The sequence below is a fragment of the Scyliorhinus canicula genome, chromosome 2 (genome assembly GCF_902713615.1).
Source record: "Scyliorhinus canicula chromosome 2, sScyCan1.1, whole genome shotgun sequence".
Taxonomy (NCBI): Eukaryota; Metazoa; Chordata; class Chondrichthyes; order Carcharhiniformes; family Scyliorhinidae; genus Scyliorhinus; species Scyliorhinus canicula.
The window spans coordinates 78,715,816-78,739,727 of NC_052147.1; the positions used below are offsets into that span (position 1 = coordinate 78,715,816).

The 23,912-nt window shown below is 47.1% G+C and overlaps 1 protein-coding gene across 7 annotated transcripts in view; it reads right to left on the bottom strand.

Annotated features, from left to right (window-relative positions):
• Positions 1 to 23,912, bottom strand: part of LOC119955159 (neuronal PAS domain-containing protein 3) — a 1,584,282-nt gene that overhangs the window by 30,046 nt on the left and 1,530,324 nt on the right. For all 7 annotated transcript variants that reach the window (XM_038781147.1, XM_038781137.1, XM_038781126.1 and 4 more), the window contains 2 exons: positions 15,147 to 15,340; positions 14,535 to 14,641 (listed from right to left, as the gene is read on the bottom strand). In XM_038781147.1, coding sequence (XP_038637075.1) covers positions 14,535 to 14,641; positions 15,147 to 15,340 — 301 coding nt within the window. The remainder of the gene's footprint in view (positions 1 to 14,534; positions 14,642 to 15,146; positions 15,341 to 23,912) is intronic.

Genomic DNA, 23,912 nt, shown 5'->3' on the forward strand with positions numbered 1-23,912 from the left:
CTTACTTAAATAAAAGCAAAATATTGTGGCTGATGGAAATCTGAAATAAAAAGAGAAAACGCTGGATAAACTCAGAAGATCAGTCAGCATCTGTGAAACTCTGGGCAGGATTCTACACTCCCTGCCACTAAGATCGGAAATCCAGATCGGGCGGACCCAGTACCAGTATCAGCACCGGGTGGCAGATCTGGCCCCAATCTTCAATCCTGTCCCGCCGGCCATAGCAGGCTTCCCACCTTGCACAACCGGAAATATGCAAACAGCTGGAAGCCTGAATCTCCACCCCCCTCGTTATTCTCTGACTAACCCCAGCGAGAAGTCCACCAGGCAGGCTTTGACAAGTGCAGTCCAGGCACAATACACCCTGAGGGCGGGGGGTCACGGTTAGCCCATTGTCCCTTTGCCGCTGTCACACTTCAGAGGGAGGGTGCCCCAAGGGTCCTGAAGGTTGGGTGGGCTTGGTCTGTGGGTAAGTGGTTGACCCCTGGACCCTCCCCTGGAGTGGGGGGTCCCATGTCTGGACTGCTCTTTCCAGCCCTGGGCAACCTGTAGATCACTCTTGTCATGGTGATCTCAGGCAGCCCTCTGTTCAAAATCATCATCCTTGTCTAATGTGTTAAACTTTGAAGAGGCCTTCTCAACCAGAACAGCTCCATCAGACAGCTGATGAGCATTTCAGACAGTCCATCGAATATCCAAGCAGGAAGACTTTCCCTTTCCTCACATCTACTCCCTCAGCCCTATGCCTTTAAAACTACTGCTTTTCAAAGCATCAAGAGCATTCTTGAAAGCCCACAACATTTGAGAAGCCTTGAAATACCCTGAGCCGTTGAAATGCTTGGCATCTATTCAATTTCACAGAGCAGTACCTTTGACTAGCCTTTGATTAGCAGATTAATGGTTTAAACACAACAGGCTGGAGGTTTATTTATTTATCTTTCTCTTCATGTTTAACTATATCACAGTACCCTCCATTGACCCACACTGCAATGTTTATAAACAATCTTGTTCGTTGACAGCTGCTGGTCACTTCAACAATGCTGTTACAAAAGAGGAAGTTGGGAGGAGAAATTAATTAGGACACTAAAAGATTTGTTTCTTGGGGGTCGTTTTGCGGGATTGGAGGAGCTGGGAGCGAAGTATGGGCTGGAGCAGGGGAAAATGTTTAGATACATGCAGGTTCGAGACTTTGCCAGAAAGGAGATACAGAGCTTCCCAGTAGAGCCGGCTTCCACATTGCTGGAGGAGGTGCTGACGACAGGGGGACTGGAGAAGGGGGTAGTACCGGCGGTTCACGGGGTTATTTTGGAGGAGGAGAAGGCGCCGCTAGAAGGGATCAAGGCAAAGTGTGAGGAAGAGTTGAGAGAGAGTATGGAGGAGGGGTTCTGGTGTGAGGTGCTCCGGAGGGTGAACGCCTCCACCTCGTGTGCGAGGTTGGACCTGATACAGCTGAAGGTGGTGTACAGAGAGCAGCTTACAAGGGCGAGGATGAGCCGGCTCTTTGAGGGGGTAGAAGATGTGTGTGAACATTGTTTGGGGGGGGGGGGGGGGAGTTCCCGCACACCACGTTCATATGTTTTGGTCCTGTCCAAAGCTGGAGGATTACTAGAAGGAGGTGTTTAGGTTAATCTCTAAAGTGGTGCACGTGAAACTGGATCCAGGCCCTCGGGAGGCCATATTCGGGGTGTCGGACCAGCCAGGGTGGGAAACGGGTGCAGAGGCAGATGTTGTAGCCTTCGCCTCGTTGATCGCCCGAAGGCGGATCCTGTGAGGATGGAGATCAACCTCTCCACCCTGTGCCCTGGCGGGAGGACCTGCTTGAATTTTTGACGCTTGAAAAGGTCAAATTTGAACTGAGGGGAAGGATGGAGGAGTTCTACAATCATGGATGTTATTCATTGTGCACTTTTGAGAATTGGATCACATCGACCATTAGGGGGGGTTGGGGGCTGGGAGGAGAGGGTACTGAATGTGTTAATGGTGACTATGGGTGATTCCTGATTCCTCTTTGTCATTTGTTTATGTTAACATGCGGGCTAATGTTTATGGGTTTGGTGGGAGGATGGAGTCGTTGTTATTGATATGGGGATTGACATTGTATTCGTTACTGATTATTGTTTATTGTTGGGTGTAAATTTGGGAGAAAATGTGAAAAAGGAGAAAAAAAAAATTTTAAAAGAAAAGAGGAAGTGAAAGCATGCTAAGGAGGGCCAACCCCTTAGGGTCCAGCAGATTGGTCTAGGGTGTCAGTGTCATGGTGCCAAGGCTGGTACACCATTGGCAATGCCAGGTTGTGGGGCATGGGAAAGATGAGGGCTGAAGGAGGAAGGGTGGGGGGGGGGGGGGGGGGGGGGGGGGTTGGGTCACCCTCATGTGTGCGTGGTGTGGAGCAGGGGGGGTGACCCAATATTCTGGTGGTGTGGGGAGGGTGTCCCTCCTTGATGAGGGTTTGGAGGTCCCCATGCCAGTCAGGGGGAGGGGGTGAACTTTTGTGTTGTGGGGGTAAGGGGGCTGCTGGGGCACAAAATGGCGGCTTGAAACCAGTAAGTGCAGGGAAACTGGCGTAGGAGAATATCACCTCGGTGACGCTCCAATTGCCAGTGGGGCAGTCCCGATTCTCAGCTATCAGGAGTACTTTCCGGAACAGAGAATCCTACTCTGTTTCCCTCTCCATGTTGCCAGACCAGCATTCATCCAGCATTCTCTATTCATATTATGTTAGCCAGGCTGATTGTCAGGCAGATTGCGGAACAGGTCACATGACCATCTTCTTTTACCCTAAATTTAAAGTTATAGTCCCAAAATATAATAATCTCATAAATCTCTAATTTAAACACATTTAAAAATGTGATACTTAAAATTTTTATATTCCTGATACAATGTCAAATCTGTTGTAAATTTCCCAGTGATAATAGTAAATACAGCATAATCTTCATTGCTCTGAGAATACAATTAGAGCCTATTTAGTTTGGCTTCGACAACATTTACACCATGGATATGTGTGTCACAAAGCACTTATCACAAAGATTCTGTTGTTGTTTGGAATAAAGTTATCTATCAGTTACTTCCTTTTACAGTATCTTACTTGTGACAGGGTCTTGTGTAGAAGTTTCATGACCGAACTAGCTTCACAGTGGAACCAGAGACCTGGGGCAGGATTCTCCGACCCCCACTGGGTCGGAGAATCGCCGGGGGCCGGAGTCAATCCCGCCCCCGCCGTGTCCCGAAGTCTCCGGCACCGGGATGGCCACAACGGGAAACCCCATTGGCCGGCTGCCGGAACGGAGGGTCCTGCTGCTGGCTGGGGGGGCGCTGGAAACCGGGGGCTGGATTCTCCCATACCCGGCGTGACGGAGGGTCCCGGCGTAGGGGAGTGGCGCCAACCACTCAGGGGTCGGGCCTCCCCAAAGGTGGGGAATTCGGCTAGCCCCGCGCCGGAGCGGTTGGCACCAGAAGACTGGCGCAAAAAACCGGCACCCCCGGCAGCGGGGCTGGCCGAAAGGCTTTCGCCGGTCGGCGCATGCGCCGGCAGTGACGTCAGCGGCCAGCTGCCGCTGACGTCACCACCGGCGCATGCGCGATGTGGGTTTCTCTTCCGCTTCCGCCATGGCGGAGGCCGTGGCGGCCGCGGAAGGAGAAAGAATGCACCAGGGCACTGGAGTCTGAGCGGGGGGCCCCGATCGCGGGCCAGGCCACCGTGGGGGCACCCCCTGTAGGTGAATATCTAGAACCATCTGCGTGTAAAAGCCCAATTCTCTCTGACAACTCCTCCAGGGCGGCACGGTAGCACGGTGGTTAGCATTGTCCATTCATAGCTCCAGGGTTCCAGGTTCGATTCCCGGCTTGGGTCACTGTCTGTGCGGAGTCTGCACGTTCTCCGAGTGTCTGCGTGGGTTTCCTCCGGGTGCTCTGGTTTCCTCCCACAGTCCAAAGATGTGCAGGTTAGGTGAATTGGTCATGCTAAAATTGCCCTTAGTGTCCAAAAATGTTTGGGGGTATTACTGGGTTACGAGGATAGGGTGGAGGTGTGGGCTTACGTGGGGTGCTCTTTCCAAGGGCCGGTGCAGACTCAATAGGTCAAATGGCTGCCTTTTGCACTGTAACTTCTATGACTTAAACCACTGGCTTATGAAAGACACAACAGAACTGTGTTTTGCCGTCAGCTTGATATGAATACATCATATGATTTGCATGATCGCATTGCAAAAACATACATGGTGCACACTCAGTAATTTGCACTCCCACTATCTGTGTTCTTGTCTATTCGGGTCACTTTTAGTGCAGGAGTAGTGGCTGCCTGCAATTTCATACGATCTTTATTTGTTCTGCTTCCGTCAGCAAAGTAAATGGCTGCTGAAATAGCTGATGGAAGAGTTGGTAATCCTGCTTCAAGCTCTCCTAAGGGTGTGTCTGGACTCCCAAGCCAACTAAGCCTTCACAAGCCCAAGTCAGCTGGCCAAAAATGCTCCTTTGACACCAACCACAGCCCCCAGCTACAAAGTGAGTGTTAAAGACTGCATCTGCTCATCTTCAAGGTTCTGTTGGCAGCCTCCATTACGTTGATCTCAGTGAAGCTGTTGACTTTAAAATCAATACAGGGCATGTGTTGAATATAACATCAGCTGGAGGTAGCAGGAATATGTTATAATGTAGAACTGTGAAATCTCAGCCAAGGCTGTGCAGAGCTTTTGGAGGTTTTTATTGGTAGGAGTTGTGCAATGGAGATGAAAGCTGTTTGAAAATACCAAAGTCAACAGGTGGAATTTTCCCAAAAAATGGCAAAGCTTTATATTTGGCAAGAAAATTGGTGTGATTCCATCCGGCCTCCGGATCACAATCTTTAAACACTTTGGAAAAATGTCCCCTCCATGTGCACTTCAATCAAGGGGGCTGTGCATTTAAGCGACTCCACAGCAGTTGCTCACGTTCAAGCCAGGAGGGTGGCAGTCAAAAGCCCACCCCACGATTCATCGAGGGGGGCCCTCACAAGAATGTTGGATGCGTGGAGGAGATAAGGACAACTATCTACCCTCAGACTGGCAGGAGACCCTCCAGCAAGGTAACAAATCCTGCCTGGGTGACGGTGGCAGCACTGGTCAGCGCCACAGCCTAACCAAGAGGACGGGAATGCTGTGTCGGAAGAAAAGGAATGGGTTGCTTCAATCAGCGCGGCTAAATGCTCCCGTTTCCACTGGAACTCCACCATTCTGTCACACTTGGAGGGTCTCCTGGAACCCACAAGCTGCCACCTCACAGGTTCCCTACATAACAGCACTATACTTAAACCCCCCCCCCCCCCAGCACTCCTCATCAGAACCCCTTCCTGCTTAGGTGTAATGCTAAACATATCAGTTGTCGTCGATCTCTGACCTGCCAGGCAAACAGCTCACATTATCCACTTTTGTGTCACTGCAGAAGAAGATAGCCCACAACTGCCGAGAGGGAAAACGGGCGGTGGAACACCCGAGCTGAGGATAAGGACTTCATTCAAGGCGAGGGCCATGTAGCTCGCAGGGGAGCAGGACTGGGCCTAAATGCTTGTAGGAGAAAAGTGAGAACCACCGCATCTTCATCGAGATGACTTGTCTCAAGTGAGTGCTTTGGTGTCCCAACTCCTAGCTTGGCCAGGCCATGTCTCTTGCCTTGCACAAATATCAACTGATGAGCCTGTCCCGTCGATCAGCAGTGCCGCACCACCCACCCTCGAAAACACCTCGGAGGAGTTCTCGGAGGACACGGATGAAACGTCGCAGCTTTGACCCGTACCATCCACCATCACAGAGACACACACCTCGGTGGGCAAACTTGGCAGGCAGCCTTCTGGGTCACGCTGTGATGAGCACAGCTTCTCGTGCACGTCAGGTGGAGGCTGGAGCATCCCAGGGGTCGGACTGTTGGAGGTGTGCTGGATCTCAGGACACAGCTGTGCCCCACCCAGGTGCCATGCCTCTGGACATGATTGTCCCTCAGCTGTTTGAAATGCAAAAGCAGAGCCGGGAATTCCAGGAGAATGTCAGCGACATTCCTGGGTCTGCAAGGTCGTATGGAGATGCAATAATAATAATAATCTTTATTATTGTCACAAGTAGGCTTACATTAACACTGCAATGAAGTTACTGTGAAAATCCTCTAGCCTGTTCGGGTACACTGATGGAGAATTCAGAATGTCCAATTCACCTAACACGCATGTCTTTCAGGACTTGTGGGAGGAAACCAGAGTACCAAGAGGAAACCCACGGAGACATGGGGAGAAGATGCAGACTCCACACAGACAGTGACCCAAGCCGGAAATCGAACCTGGGACTTTGGTCCTGTGAAGCAACAGTGCTAACCACTGTGCTGCCCCAAAGCCTCCTGTCATTGCAGATGCTGCCGGTGATGCATGGCACCTAGGCCAACACTGGAAGAGTGGCGGCTGCAATTGAAAGCCTGGGGCAAATCGTCAGATCCATGACTGCTGAAAGCCGAGGTATAGCTCAGTCCTTGTGGACCATGGCTGAGGGGTTAGACCATAAGAATATAAGACACAGGAGCAGAATTAGGCCACTGGGCCGATCGAATCTACTCTGCATTCAAATCATGGCTGTTATTTTTCTCATCCCCTTTCTTCTTCCTTCTTCCCATAACCCCTGATCCCCTTATTAATCAAGAACCAATCTATTTCTGTCTTATATACACTCATGGGGTCTGACCAGAGCCTTGTACAGCCTTAGAAGTAGATTCCTGCTCTTGTATTCTAGCCCTCTCGACATTAATGCTAGCATTGCATTTGCCTTCCTAACTGCCGACTGAACCTGCACGTTAACCTTAAGAGAATCTTGAACAAGGACTCCCAAGCCCCTTTGTGCTTCTGATTTCCTAAGCCGGCCTCTGCCTCAGGCCTCCACACTGGCGTCAACAGTCAAGACCACAATGGGTATCCTTTGTCCCCAAAAAGGCATCCCTGCAGCCTTGGTTAACCCTCGAATATTCCAGGGATTTGCGATTTCTCAAGGACGTAGTTATCATGCACACGTGCATGAACCCCAATGTGGTGGTCACACGCCAGCTGGATATTTGGGGAGTGGAACCCCTTTCCATTAATGAATGGGACTCCCTGATGCCATGGGGCATGCAGATTGACCTGAGTGCAGACGATCGCTCCCTGCATCTGTGGCAGACCAGCTATGGTAATGAAGCCCGCAGCCATCTCGTCCTGCTAGGCCTGGTCCAGGTCAAAATGGATGAAGTCTGATGCCCTGACATAGTGCACGTGACCTCACGGATGTATTTATGGGAGGATGACTGCAAAATGCCACAGCAGTCATCCGTGGATTCCCTGGAGCGAACCTGTCGCATAGAGATTGAGTACTGCCGTGACCTTCACAGTGCTGTCTCCGTGGTGTGGCACAGTCTCTTGTGGCAAATGCTCTCTGACAGTTCCATAAAGGGCACATAGGTCCTGAACACTCTCAGTCCCCTTCTTCACCTTTGTGCTACCTGTTTGGCTGCTGCGGCCTCCGGCCCTTGAGCTTGTCCTGTGTCCCACTGATCTCCTGGCGCACGGAATTCTCTAGATACTGCCGAGCATTGTTGCTGGAGACTGTGCTCCTTCTGTACTGTAATTAGCTGAATTGCCAGCTCTACTGATTCCATACCGATCTCAATCAGTAAGCTACGAGGGACGAGAGACAGTCAGCTTAGAGTCACAACCGCTTAACCTCAGTACCCCCCCTCAACCAATGTCCTCCCGGTGCTGGACGCAGCCAGTCTTACATCTTATATGGCAGCACCTCTTCATCCACATCTCAGGTGCCTTTCCATCTTCATTGTTGACCAGCCTTGATCAATGCCCTCGCCCCGTCAGTCACCTGTGGCCTCCCATCTGGTTGTCACCTCCCTTAATCTCTACATCATTGGGGGTTCTGACAGGAGGTTTCAATGGTTGACCATCCCTCATGGGCAGGGCCAACTGGATAGTTCTGTCCACCTTGAGGGTTGATGAATACTCAATGGTAGTCGATGGGGTCCACCATTTATGCAGACACAGTCCTTGTTCGATCCCATACACCTAAGCGTTTATCCTTGAACCATGGGCGCGATCTATCCGCCTTGCAGCGCCTCACAAGTTCTAATGAGATCTCAGGAGGCGTCGCGATCTGAATCCCGCCCATTGAGGTTGGGAACCATATTTGCATATTCATGTGAGTAATTACTTGAATATATCTATGCCAGATCTACCAGCGCCCGGGATCGAGCGGCCTCGCCTCAGAAACCCCGAGTGGGCGCAGTTTAGCACTGATTTCCAGAAATGTCCCAGGCAATTAGGAGCACCTAGATGATAGGGCACTGGGCAGGGTGATACCCTGGCACCCGATGCCACCTGGGCACCATGGCACTGCGACCCAGGCACCTTGACAGTGCCAGTGTGCCCAGTTGGCATTGTCAGTATGGCATGGGCACTGCCAGGGTGCCAGGTTGGCAGTGACAAAGTTCCCAGGTGGCATTTTGTTGGGGATCAGGCCTGGGAGTGCCGTGCCACTATGAGATGGAGTATAGGGGGCTTGATGACCTCCTAATTGGTGAGCTGGTGTGTTCGGGGGTCCAGAGGCTGCGGTGGGGGTTCCAGAGATTAGGTGCCCTTCCTGCACTGGGAACCGGAGCTCCTTAATGCAGGAAATGGGACTAAGTGCAGCCTCGGCAGGGCATTCCTCGCCGAGCCCAGAAATAAGCAGAGCTCCATATAATATAGAGCTCTTCCAGCGTCAGGAAACATGGCTAAACATGCCCGACATGGGACTCTCATTTCCATTAAATCGCACCCCATGATTTATCATTCCTCTCCTTGACTTTGAGAATAAGGGATGAGCAGTATCGGGGGTGCAGGGTTGCTGATGTACTTTGACACCTCCTGATTTAAAGGGCTGCACTCCAAGCAGACATTACATCTGCCCAGGGCAGCAAATAGCCATATTCACACGCTGACAAACCACGACTTGCCAATGTCATTGCCCTTGCAAGCATCAATTGCAGTAAATACCTCTGCGTTCATTGCTATTGGGATTGCGAGGTCTGAACTAATATATTTCTAGTTCATCCATTTCCTGCCATGCACCTCCAGTCCACAATCATCATGGTTTCCTCTCTTTGGCACCAGAATCTAGAGGGGAGTCCAAAGACTAGGCATTTGTTTTGGCTGGCTGGCGGAACGGGGGATCCCACTGCCGGCGAGGGCTGGCGAGACGGAGAATCCCGCCCAAAGTATGTCCCTGATGAACAAAATCAGAGCAGGGATTGGTTAATTAAAGAAGTACACTTATCTAAGACCTTTCAAATGCATTCCAAAGCACTTTACAGCCAATAAAGTGTTTTTTGTGTTTAGTCACCACTGTGATGTACGGAAAGGTGGCAGTCGACTTGCACATAGCAAGCACTCAACAGCAACGTGTTAAATGATCAATTAAATAGTTTTAATAGTGTTGGTTGAGAGCTGAATGTTGTCCATTACACTGGGCAAACTGGAATAACTTCAAATGCTGCCTGGGATCTTCTACGTCCATCTGAGAGGGAAGACAAACCCATTATTTAGCATTTCATTTGAAAGGTGGTGCCTCTGACAGTGCACCTTTTCTTCAGTACATCGCTGGACTATCAGCTGAGGTACAGTTCCAATATTTGCGGGGAAGTAGGGAGAATATTGCTGCGAAATGATGGCAGAACATGGCGAAGCAAGGGTGCAGAGAACCTGCCAATCTTATAGAGGTTGTTGTTAACATTGAGTAGGTTCATCACTCGCCTGGCAGCCAAACTAATAGCTGACTGGTCAGTTAGTCAGAAATAAAGCCTGTGGGAGAAGGCTGCAGTCAGGGAACCTAGGGAATGGTTCCGGCAGTCATTGTTGGAGGAGAGGCTTGCAATCAGGCCTGGGTAGCAGTCGACAATCAAAGCTAGTGATCAGGGCAGGAGGAGGCTTAAGGTTTCCTTGAGGTACATAGGGAGTGCTTCTGCCCATAGGGAGCACTGAGAGAATTACTTACCTGGGTGAATCGAGTGGCTCCTGCTGTTCTTTCTCTAGTGACTCTTTCCCCCCACCAGCCACCCAAGAATGAAACCTGTGCAGCAGCAGTAAATTGCAATCAGATTGAGTATAATTTCTCTGTGACAGTCTGATTTAAATATGCTAACTTAGCATACTATCATTGCAAAAATGGGGCTGCACACATTGGATTGGATTGGATTGTGTTCGTTGTCACGTGTGCCAAGGTACAGTGAAAGTATTTTTCTGTGAGCCGATCATTAAGTACATGTGAGGTGGGTTAGGGTTGCATCGCCTTTTTCACTTTTAAAGCTCCCGCAGCCTGTCTTGGGAAAGATAATATATCCCTGGAGCGGGGCTTAAACTTACCAACTTCTGACTCTGAGGAAAGAATGCTGTCACTTGGCAAATTTAAATTGGAGCAGGCCCATTTTCCCCTCTGTTCCCTCTGACTATGCTGTTGGTTTTGATGGTAGATTAGTCCAATGGGAGCCTCAGTAATAAATGCAATTCCAGGTCCCAGGACATGCAAGTGAACCTGCCGAGCAGTTACTGAATTTTGTTAACACGAGTTATTAAAGCTTTGCTCAGTGGGGCCAGAGAAGCAGTACTGGTCCCGAGGCCTGTGTGTTAATTCTCCCCTGTTGGCATCTAGTGGGTGGCCTTGAGGGGGAACGAGTCTTTCCAGATATTCCACATGATGGAAGACTACAATTCTGGTGGAAAATCCAGCTGTCTCTGATTGTGATTGGGCAAGGTAGCTGCAATGTGCCCAATCTTGCTCTGTTGATTTTTTAATAGGATTGGGGTACATAGAACATAGAACAGCACAGCACAGAACAGGCCCTTCGGCCCTCGATGTTGTGCAGAGCAATGATCACCCCACTCAAACCCACGCATCCACCCTATACCCGTAACCCAACAACCCCCCCTTAACCTTACTTTTTAGGACACTATGGGCAATTTAGCATGGCCAATCCACCTAACCCGCACATCTTTGGACTGTGGGAGGAAACCGGAGCACCCGGAGGAAACCCACGCACGCACGGGGAGGGCGTGCAGACTCCACACAGACAGTGACCCAGCCGGGAATCGAACCTGGGACCCTGGAGCTGTGAAGTATTTATGCTAACCACCATGCTACCGTGCTGCGTCACCACCCATTTTAATACTGTGCTGGTTTTCTGCTGGATGTGGTGAGCCACAAGCACATATAATATATTCAAAACATAGAAAGGCGTCATCAGACATATTTTCCATAATTTTTGGCATAATAGTGCTGGAATATATAGACCCTGAGCCTCTTTGCTGTCCAGTATTGCTATAGATCAGAGGACTGCTGCAGAATTCTCTGCCTGGAAAGCCTGTGAAACCCTGGAATGATTTAAATTATGAAGTCAGTCCATGACCTTGAGGCCAAACGGCAGCTAATCTCCAGTCACTGCATGCTTACTCCACAGAAGATGTAGGGGATCAACGTAAATTATGTAAATCACCCCAAAACAGAAGAGTCAGCCCGGATGAGGGGTGCATCTTTGTCGTGGATGGAAGTGCTGTCTCATTGAAGACATGCCCCAAAATCCACCATCCTGGAAACTCTAGCCAGCCCTGTTGAGTGGAAAATTCAAAGATTGTGGAAAATAGATCTGGTGAAAAATCTAGATTTCAGCCCCACTTTCCAAGTTCTTCTTGTTGAAAAATGGTGTGAAATGTTATGTTCTTATGATGTTATCAATATCCTCTACAGCAGGTCACAAGTGTGATATACTGTAAATGAATCTTAGATGTCAGCACAAATTGTAACTGTGAAGAAATGCTTCTATTAAATTTTGTGACTCAACATACATGCATTAAGTGTCTCAAAATGATGACATACTGCAATCCTGATCTCTAATTGTATTGGCCAATGTCAGTCCATGTTAGTAAACAACAGCTGTTCAGAAGCGCTTTATATTTGTCTAGATTTGCACTTGCATCTCTTGAGAATTAATTTCCCTGCAATATGACAGACATGAGCAGAAATGATGATTAAATGGTTTGTGTCTGCATATGACACTGTACCTGCACATGGCATAGATTTTTAATTCCAAATTTAAGCAAGCTTAAGAATTCCTGAGTAAAACAGTTTACCTGGGAAAGAAAATCAAAAGGGTTAAAATGATCTGTTAATAGTAGCATGGTGTTTACTAGCTGGGCTTTTTAATACTTTCCAAGGTCATTCGTTAATGAGTTAACAAGATTTTATGCACAGCATTTCTGTAACCTTTTAACTGATTACTAAACCATGACTCACATTTCTTTAATAAGACAGAAGAACCATGTTGTACATCCTCCCTGCCTCTTTCTCTATTTCGTACATCATTCTGGCACTGAGGGAGGATATGAACAGCCTGTTCTTGGGTCACTGTCAAAGCCATCTTTGTGTCAGTTAGTAGTATGTTCTTGAGTGTAAGGAAGGATGGGGTTCACTCAGTATTTCCCTGAACTTACCATGACTGGCACATGCGTCCAATAGCGGGCGTACAATTGGGGAAAAAAACAAGACCTAACGCTGTATAGCAGAAAACATGGGTGCACCAAGACTGGCATTGTACTGTCATTTTGAAGTGTTATCTTTGTTCACCATTAATGATATTTTCTAGTCGTTTGGTACTACAGAACTTGAGTATTGCTGAAAAAAAAGAGACTGTCAAAGCTTTTCGTCTTGCACTCATCAGTGCACGTCAAAAATACCAGTATAAGTGAAGACCAACAATTAATACTGTATGAAAAGAAAATGCTGATTAGTTGGAAAGTGGGTTATGATTGGTAGAGGTGTTGCCATGCAGAATGCACCAGTTGATGGTAACTGACAGATAACTGCAAAATGTTTGAAATTTAAACCAGGCAGCTTGATCCTGATTCGTTATGGCATTTCCCTTGGGAATGTATCAGCGAATGGCTGTCTATTATTTTGATCAGCTGAACAGACGTAATGTGTGTACATGTTCTTTCTGTCTAAGTTTATAGGAGATGTGCGAGGCATGTTTTTTACGCAGAGGGTGGCGAGTGCCTGGAACGCGTTGCCAGGGGAGATTGTGGAAGCAGATACATTAACGGCATACAAAAGGCAACTTGACAAACACATGGATAGGATGGGCATAGAGCGATACGGCACAAGGAAATGCTGAGAGTTTTGGCAAAGGTTGGTATCATGACTGGTACAGGCTTGGAGGGCTGAAGGGCCTGTTCCTGTGCTGTATTGGTCTTTGTCTGTAAAGAATTGGGCCTTGTGTATCAATACATTTTTGCTATCAGTACATGCAAATGTGTCATACTGTGAGCCCGATTGACCATAGAATCCCTACAGTGCAGACAGAAGCCATTCGGCCCATCGAGTCTGCACCCACCCTCCGAAAGTGTACTCTACCCAGACCCAATCCCTGTAGCCCTGTAACCCCATCTAACATTTGGACACTTTGGAAATTTGGAATCCACTTAACCTGCACATCTTTGGATTGTGGGAGGAAACTGGAACACCCAGAGGAAACCCATGCAGACACGGGGAGAACATACAAACTCCGCACAGACAGGAACTCCGAACAGTCACCTGGGGTCAGAATCAAACCCAGGTCCCTGGCGCTGTGAGGCAGCAGTGTTAACCACAGTGTCTGTCGCTCACCATCAACTGGTACATTCTCCATGGCAATGCCTCTACCAATCAGAGTCCAGTTGCCAACCAACAAGCATTCTCTTTCCATACAGTATAAATTGCTGTCTTTCCATGATGCTGGTATTCATGTGAACTGTCCTGATGAATGCAAGATGAAAAGCTTTGACATGTTGTTCTTTGTCCTTATGTCTCTTTTTTTTCAATAATGATATTTTAATTGTTAGCTGAAGCACTTTTACCTTCTGAGATGCAGTAAAACAATGCAAACTTCAGACCCATTTGTAAATATTATTTCTCAGATATTCAAACATTCTCCTAAATTTCCTTTGCTTCCCCTTGTTTTTGGGACCCCCAGTACCTTGGACCTGTCATTATGCCATGATGGTAGATGGGGCAGTCTGTCTTTAGGCGGTGACAGTGCTGTTTACAACGAGTTCATCCATTCTGTTCCCAATGCGCAAGTTTTTAATCTCTATTTGGCAGCCCTCCACAATGGTACCATTGAGACTGGGAACTCTCAGTCTATTGAAAATTGAACATACTTTGACTCACCATTCTGCAAACAAAGTGCTGGAATCTGGTATCAACAAAACATCAGTATTATTATGCTGCTATTGTTAAAGTCAGACCTCAAAATGCTGTTGGCTTTATTTGAGTAAAAGGAAACTTGTTTCTGTGAGGAAAATCCAATTGGTGAGTTTACCCTGGGCTACTTGTGGACATGTACAAATAGGAACATCTCTCAACTATACACTTAAGGATCTTTCAAACTATCTGAGGGGAATACGTTGCACTGAATGACATTCTTCTATGAAGCTTATTTTGCATATATTTGCAGTGTTCTCCTGTAGTTGGCTGTATACTCACAATCCAAGTGACTGTGCCTGATTCCTTCTACATCTTCAGCATGAATGAAGTAATAGCATCTTTTACCCACAATATCTACAGGAGTTAAATCCATATAGTCGCTAATCCTACAGGATACAGAAGCATAAATGAATCAATATCAAACATCATAACATGGTTCCTGAGGAAATAACTTGAAATTACAGTATGGTAAAATAGCCTATTTTAATATATTGCACACCAATTTGCCATTGCAAAAAATAGACAACGGATAGGGAGGGAGTTGTGGTTGCAAAATATAAACAGCTGACATAGGCACATAATAATTGGTTTGTTCTCCCACTCTTCTCCTTTCCCAATTTGAGCACAGTTGTATGTAGTGGCACCAAGTGGGGATCAGGCAACTTCCTGCATGACAGAGAGGAAAACATTGCATGCATTTCCACCAGGCAGCTGTTGGAGAGGTCCAGTGGTCAGTCATGAAGTGCCAGTGACTATGGGTGGCCCACACACTTGAAACATGAGGCTTGGGCTGGATCATCAAGCAAAGGAAATGAAAAAGAAGGGAGCTACAGACCCTCATTAAAAAAAAGGAACATAAAATACCAATAAATGAAAGACATGACTGCTTACCGGTTTTCACAGTAAATAATATTGAGGTCCATATTGACTCTGGTGACAAACATTTGGCAGTCAATCCTGACTTCATTAATAGTAGGAGGAGGCAAAGCGTGAGCCACAACTACTAGACCTATGATATGAGTAGGAAGCACGCGTCCATGTGAAAGAGAAACTCTCAACCGTAACCGTCCAGTTACGTGAATGACCTGAAACACAGCAACAGCATCACAAAGTGTAAATGTTAATAGTCTGCCAGTTTATCAATGTTGAAGAGTGGCTACTTTCAATATAATGCGTAATAATAGGATTATATTTCTCCTTGTATATCTGAATTCTTAATGTACAATAAAGGGACACAATAATAATGACCGTGGTGTTGATGCTAATAATCTTGTAATAGTATGAACATGAAGTAAGATGGAGAAATAAATAGGGTCCAATATTATTACGATCAATAACTATCAAAAGGAAAACAAGTAGTGTTGGATTTTAGGAAGTGCTCATATATTGTTTATTAATGTCTAACACTTCTCTGACAATTCAAATCATTTCAAAAATGGATTGAGAAACCTTAGGGAAAAGGCTGAAATAAATACATTTGTGCTTATTAAGACCTTGTTAACAGTTGATCAATGGGAACTTGTTCACAATTATGCACCAGTGGATGATTGCCGAAAAATGAACATTTAACATCAGGTCACATCTAGGTCTTGCAGCTTGTCAAGGAGGAATAATTTTAAGTATTACCCAGTCTTTCCCTATTACAATTCTGCAATAAACATGTCTTATCTTGGAGTTGCTTCCATGAAAGGTATTCTTACATGAATAGTTATTTGTTGGATTCACAATACCCCACCAGCAGGAATGGTGGTTACTTTGAGTCTGGTTACCACCTTTCAATATGTCTGGCCTCGGTCACCTTAATAGGTGTTATTATATTACCACAAGCATAGCTTAGGGAAATAGCAGCATGGAGGCCTTCTCAGAACAAAGTGAGTCCCGCGAAAAGAGGCATATTTTGGCCTGCAGTGTCTCCTGAAGGATATTTATGGACTGGTTCTTGGCTGCTGATTGAACTCGTGGCTCGCTTGTTGATTGGCTGTTGTTGTTTTCAGATTGACTGCTGCAGCCCATGGCCAATTCACTGTGGTTTGGCTGGTTGCTGATGGGGGATGGGTAACTTCTAAAAGTAAAAGTAGAATTGCCATAGTCCCAGATGACCATAGACTGTTTTCCCATTTGAGGGGGGAGAGCTGACTGGTGGTGATTTAACCTGAGGATCACCACACCTCAGGTGAGGTTGAGAAGGTGGGGCCTTCATGAATAACTGCAGCTGGTACAGGAATTGAACCCATGCTGGTGGACCTCAGCCAACTGAGCTAAGTTACCACATTCTTTTGGCGGTGAGAATATAAAAATGAGCTTCAGCACGCTCTAAACAAGTTTTGCTCAGTTACCGACAGAAAGCAAGTTAGCAGCACCATGGCTATGATTGGGTCTATCAGTGAGTTTAATGGAAGAGAACGAACACTGGACTGAATAGGTGGAAAGGTTGGAACACGTTTTCTTGGCAAATAGGATCGTAGACGAGGCTAGAAAGTACTCTATTCTCCTGAGTGTGTGTGGGGCGGAGACTTACAACATAGTGAGGAATTTTAGTTACACCATGGAACCAGGGGACATTTAGTTTGCGGATTTAGTTACACTCGCTCAGAATCACCACAATCCTAGACCCTCAGTAATTGTACAATGTTTCAAATTCCATTGTCATTTTCGATAGATGGGATAGTTTGTAGTTAACATTGGTGTTGAATTACTTCAGCTCTCTGAACATTGTGAGTTTTGGAAGACATTCTTCAAGACAGACTAGTTTGTGGCATTAATGAGGACAGCATTCAGCAGCATTTGCTTGGAGAAGTCACACGTACTTTGAAGAAGGCTCTACAAATTTCTCAGGGCATGAAAATGGCTGCCAATAATGTAAAAGATATTCAGAAGGCCAATATTGGCACGCAGGCAGGCGCACTGCATCAAGTAGAAAAAAGAAACTGCAAGGAAAAAGGTGAAGAAAGTGGAGTGTTTTGACACTATGAGAATCATTGCAAGTCTATGGACACTGTTTGTCACCACTGCAACAAGAAGAGGCATTTAGCGAAGAAGTGGCAGGATGCTTAGTGAAAGTCAAGGCTGAGCAGAGAGCTTCAAATGTAAGGAAGCCTCAGTCAATGGTACATCACTTGGAAAGCTCAGGGAGAGGAGCACTATTGCGACATGTTTAATATGAGTGCGGGGCCTGCAGAGCCTATTTATGCGACAGTGAAAGCCGATGGCTATAAAATCAATATAGATGAAGACACAGGAGCCTCTGCATCGCGAATCAATGAGACCACCCCCCAGGATGATTTGGGGCTCGAAGCAGACACCAGCCCTCACTCAGGCAAGAATCAACCTTCGGACATATACCAGCGAGACTATATCATTGCTTGGAGCGTTAGAGGTAGATATTGTTTATAACAACCAAGAAGCAAGAGCATGGCTCCTGGTAGTAAAAGGCTTCGTCTACCTGGGCGTGACTGGCTCAGTTGAACCAGGGTGAGATAAAGTGACAGAGGACGTCATTCAGAAATATCCAGAGGTTTCCAAAGATGAACTAGGTATATTGTAGGGTACAACTGTTAAACTGTCTATAGATCCTCAGGCTGCTCCTCGCTTTATCAAACTGAGGGTGGTGCCCTACACCATGAAAGGCAAAGTGGAGGAGGAGTTGGAGTGGCTGAACAATCTAGGAATCAGTGAGCCCATTCAATTTTCACATTGGGCTGCTCCAATTGTTCCTGTTCTTGAAACTGATGGTACTGTGCACATATTTTTTTTTAAAATTTAGATTACCCAATTATTTTTTCCAATTAAGGGGCAATTTAGCATGGCCAATCCACCTACTCTGCACATTTTTGTGTTGTGGGGGCGAAACCCACGCAGACCCGGGGAGAATGTGCAAACTCCACACGGACAGTGACCCAGAGCCGGGATTGAACCTGGGACCTCAGCGCCGTGAGGCGGTTGTGCTAACCACTAGGCCACCGTGCTGCCCGTACTGTGCACATATGTAGGGATTACAAACATACCATTAATAAAGTTTCCAAGCTGGGCACTTATCCATTGCCTCGGGGAGAAGATCTGCTTTCAACCCTTGCAGGAGGCACAATATTTTCAAAACAGGACATGAGCCAGGCCTATCAACAACTCTTACTAGAGGAAGATGCAAAGCAGTACATGACCTTCAACATGCATAAAAGATTGTTCAAGTATATTTGTTTGGTTTTTGGTATATCCTCCAGTCTGGCAATCTTCCAAAGGAACGTGGATGACCTGTTACAAGGCATTCCTCATGTTCTAGTCCACTGAGATGACATTTTAATTTCAGGTAAGACTGAGGACGAGCACCTCAACAACCTGGATCGAGTTTTTAAAAAATGTTTTCAGAGGCCGGACTGCATCTCAAGCAGAGCAAGTGCACTTTTCAGGCATCAGGCGTAGGAGTATCTAGGCCACACGATCACTATGCGAGACTTATTTCCTGTGGAAGCTAAAGTTTGAGCGATTAAGGGCGCTCCAGTGCCCAGGAATGTGGCCGAGATCGGGTCATCTGTAGGTTTGATAAACTATTATGGAAAGCTTTTGCCAGACCTTTCTACAGTGCTTGCTCCACTGTACCTACTTCTGCACAAAGAAACCAAATGGACAGTGGAAGGCTTTCAAAGACGTGAAAGTGCTGCTGCAATCAAAAAATCTGCTAGTCCATTTTGATCCAGATGTTATGCGCTGCCTTACCCCACGGTGTGTGTGTGTGTGGTGGGGCGGGGGCAGTAATTTCTCATGTAATGGAGGACGGTTCTGAAAAACCCATTGGCATCTAAAACACTGACAAAGGCTGAAAAGGGATATTCACAGTTGGAAAAAAAGGTCCAGCTATTGTTTTTACGGTAAAAAGATTCCATCAGTACCTCTATGACCTTTTCTTCACCATAAATGCTGGCCACACTCCGTTGATGAGCTTTTTTCAGTGAGTCAAAATTTTTTCCTCCCATGGCCTCAGCAAGAAGACAGTGCTTACACTGTCAGGGTTTCAGTACAGTATCGTATACAGGGCAGGAAGGACAGTGCTAATGTGGACGTGTTAAGTCATCTCCCTTCACCCGATTTGCCAACCCAGGTACTGTGTCCTCCTGAAATGATTTTCTTCCCAGATACTTGACCAATCTCCAATGAGTGCTAAATAAATTAAGCAGTGGATGGACAGAGATCCTATTCTGTCACAAGTCAAAGAGTTCTGATGGGAGAATGGCCATCTATCATAGAAGCTGGATCAGGATTTGGAGAACAAAGTAAAATACTGTTCTGCGTGTCAAATCTAAACAGAATATGGCACCACTAGCATTATTACATCCTGGAAATGGCCAGACTGTCCTAGGTCGAGAATTCATGTGGATTTTGCAGGTCCTTTCAGGAGCAATTCAGTCCTGCCAGCACACACAAGGCACGATTCAGCGGACAAAGGTTTAAGCCCGTTTCTGAGCTAATTTGGAGGGGTGATTCTCGGCGGCTGTAGTGCTGAGAATCACCTTACTATTCAATGTCATTTTGCCATTTTTGTAGCCTCGAGGTGTTTCTCCATGCCAGGGCCACACTTCTTGATCCGACAGCAAGAATGGCTGGTTGCAGATTGGGGCGCCATTTTGAGCGACAGCCTCGATCTTTCTGTCCGCTTGCTTTCAGGCCCACCCACAACTTTGGGCCCCCCCCTCGCCCTCCAACCTGGTCAACGATATCACCCTCCTCCAATTGGCAAGGCAGCCCCAAATTCCAACCCCTGTCAGTGCCAACCTGGCACCCGGGCACCATGGTACTGCCAGACTGGCACCCTGGCAGTTTTGGGCCCCATATCTACTGGCCTTGGAAAGGGTCCAGAGGAGGTTCACAAGAATGATCCCTGGAATAAAGAAGTTGTCGTATGAGGAACGTTTGAGGACTCTGGGTCGTTGGAGTTTAGAAGGATGAGAGGGGATCTTATTGAAATTTACAATATACTGAGAGGCCTCGATAGAGTGGACGTGGAGAGGATGTTTCCACTTGTAGTAAAAACTAGAATCAGAGGACACCATCTCAGATTAAAGGGACGATCCTTTAAAACAGAGATGAGGAGGAAATTCTTCAGCCAGGGGGTAGTGAATCTGTGGAACACGTTGCCGCAGAAGGCTGTGGAGGCCAATTCACTGAGTGTCTTTAAGACAGAGATAGATAGGTTCTTGATTAATAAGGGGATCAGGTGTTATGGGGAGAAGGCAGGAGAATGGGGATGAGAAAATATCTGCCATGATTGAATGGCAGAGCAGACTCGATCAGCCAAGTGGCCTAATTCTGCTCCTATGTCTTATGGTCTGGGGAGTGCCAGGGTACCACCATGCCCTGTTCCTCACCACCCGGAGGTCTGTAATGCCCTGCAAGACTCCCCCCAATCCCCAAAAGCCGTTACGCCTGGCTCACATTTGTGTGGACCAATACAAATCGGCACCATTGCGAGGTCTCCCAGGCGCAGCCGTTGACTCCCGGTCGCCGGGTGAATCCGGCTCCTGGGTATTTAAATGAGCCATTAGGAACAAGCTGGGTGACTTGCAATAGACCTGGCTTGGAGCCGTTTGGGGCTCTCCAGGCACAGAGCGATTGCTGATTCATGTCTTTAGTCTCCCAAATGGAGAATCCTGCGAAATATCAAAAAGTGCTGGAAACACTCAGCAGGTCAGTCAGCACCTCTGGCAGAAAAAGTTATATTCAGGTCAATGACCTTTCATCAGAATGTTCTCCATTGCCTCCATTAAATGCCACTCCTTGTTTGGGGCATTGGGAACTGTTTTGGTTTGGTCCCTAAATGCTAATTTAAAATATTATTCTACCATTGCTTATGACAATAGCACTCTCCATAGTTGACAACAGGGATATTTTGGCATTTGTAATTGTTAAGTATCTTATTTAGCTTTTTGAGAAAGTGGTAACTTATATTTATGTAATGCATTATTATGTGCCCAATATGTCATAACTATGAACAGAGTGGGGATGACAAGGCTTGTGTGCAATGAGGAACAACTGCTAATTTGGGAATTTAGTGCAGAGGGGGAGAAGTTGCTGCTTTCTATAACATATATTCACCCTCCAGTAGCCTATGATTGTTCAAAGGTGATCGGTTGGTGAGATTTTAGATTTTATCCTTCTAAACAAAGGCAGTAATTTAAACCGGTACTAGGGAGACATAAAGACTGCGTTAAATTCATAACCACTCATTAAACTACTTAACATAACCACAGATAACAGTTGAACGATATTTCTAAACTTAAAGCCTAATTCATAAAATATAACATAATAGAGATAGCAAGGAAGATGATGTGTTGCAGCTGTAGCATGTAGGTGCTGGTGGACAACAGAGTGATCCATGGCAACCATATCTATAGTACGTGCCTGCAACTCCAAGAATTTCGGCTCAGAATTGCTGTGCTGGAATCTGCTTTTTGGACAATGGAAAGGGGGAAAGTCACCTGAACACTTTAGACTTTATGGGCATCATAGTTCCAAGGCCCCATCCACCACTAAAACATTGGTGGGCAGTCTGCTCACAATCTTAATACCTGCCGTGACAATTCTTCTCCTTTTTGGGCAGTCCCTCAGCATCGAGGATGACTTGCTTTCACTCTGGGGAGGTGGGTTCTGTGGTGGGTGAGTAGTCCAATCCTGAATCCGCAGACCCTGCCACAAGTTTGGCGGGTGGTGCTTGACGAGGTGGGCGGCTGGGAGTCTCTTTGCTCTCCTGCTGTTTACGCTTGGCCTCTGCATGCTCCACCCTACGAGGCTCGAGGTGATTGGTACCTTCATGGATACTACTTCTCCAGTTTGTGCATTCAAAGGCAAGCAATTGCCATGTGTCAATGGAGATGCTGTATTTATTTAGTGAGGCTTTCAGAGTGTCCTTGTAGCGTCCCCCCCCCCCCCCCCCCCCCTCCCAAGTGATCGCTTGCCATTGTGGAGCTTGGAGTAGACACGAGTCTTATGTTGGGCATGTGAACTATGTGGCCCAAGCGTGACCAGTGCCATGATACTGGGGATGTTGGCTTGGGAGAGGATGCTCACGTTGGTACGTCTATGTTGCCAATGGATTTGCAGGATTTTGAAGAGGCAATATTGGTGATATCTCTCCAAGGATTAGAGATGTCTGCTGTATATTGCCCATGTTTCTGATCATGGCTGCTCTGTAGCTCATGAGCTGGGTGCTGGCTTTGAGGTCTCAGTCTTTGCACACTCTGTTCCTCGGGCATCAGAAGACTACACTGCATTGGAGTTGATGCTGGATTTTGTCACCAATGTCTGCTTACAGTTTGAGGGGGCTTCCAAGGTCTGGGAAATGATCCACATTATCCAAGGGCTCACCATGACTTTGACGGTCAGAGGCAGTTTTGTGTGGCATGAACGGGCTGCAAGAGAACCTTTTTTTCCCCAAATGTTTAGTCCGAGGCCATTTCTCCCGAATACCTCGGTGAATGCACCGACGATGGTTTGTAGCTCGGCCTCTGAATATACACACACCCAGGTGTCAACTGCATACTGCAGCTCGATTACAGAGGTTGGGATGGTCTTGGTTCTGGCCCAGAAGCATTGGAGATTGAACAGTTTCCCACTTGTCTGGTAGGTTAGCTCCTCTCCAGCAGGGAGCTTCAGGGTGGTGGGGTAGAATGTTTCTGTGAGGAAGATGGAGAAGAGCGTTGGTGCGATGTTGCAGCCCTGTTTGACCCCAGTTTGCACACTTATTAGGTCTGTGGTGGTTCCGCTGGTGAGGGCTATGGCTTTCATATCATCGTGGAGAAGGTAGAGAACGGTGACGAATTTCTTCAGGCAGCTGAATTTGAGGAGGATGCTCCACAATCCCTCACGGTTGACAGGGTCGAAGGATGTGCGAGATCGAAGGCCATATATAGAGGTTGATGCTGCTCCCCGCACTATTCCTGGATTTGTCTTGTGCTGAAAATCGTGTCCATTGAGCCTTTTGACAGGCGAAAGCCACATCGAGACTCGGGGGGGGGGGGGGGGCTCTTCAGCCTCTGGGAGGAGGTGATTGAGGAGTATTCTTGTGATGACCTTTCCCGTGGTGGAGAGTAGGGAAATACCTCTGGAATTTCCACAGTCAGAACTGTCTCCTTTTTTGAAGATATTCACAATTAAGGCCTCTCTGACATCATCCAGCGTGCTCTCTTTCTTCCAGCCAAAGGTTGGGAATCCTTGTCAAAAGTGCCTCTCCACAGATTTGGGGCTGATACGGCTGAAGGTCATGTATAGAGCACACCTTACAAGGGCGAGGATGAGCCGGCTCTTTGAGGGGGTGGAAGATGTATGTGTACGTTGTAAACCACATTCATATGTTTTGGTTCTGTCCAAAGATGGAGGATTACTGGAAGGAGGTGTTTAGGGTAATCTCTAAAGTGGTGCACGTGAAAATGGACCCGGGCCCTGGGGAGGCCTATTCAGGTTGTCGGACCAGCCAGAGTTGGAAATGGGCGCGGAAGCAGATGTTGTAGCCTTCGTCTCGTTGATCGCCTGAAGGCGGATCCTGTTAGGGTGGAGATCAACGTCTCCACCCTGTACCCTGGCGTGGTGGGAGGACCTTCTGGAATTCTTGACGCTTGAAAAGGTCAAATTTGAACTGAGGGAAAGGATGGAGGGATGCTAAAATTCATGGGC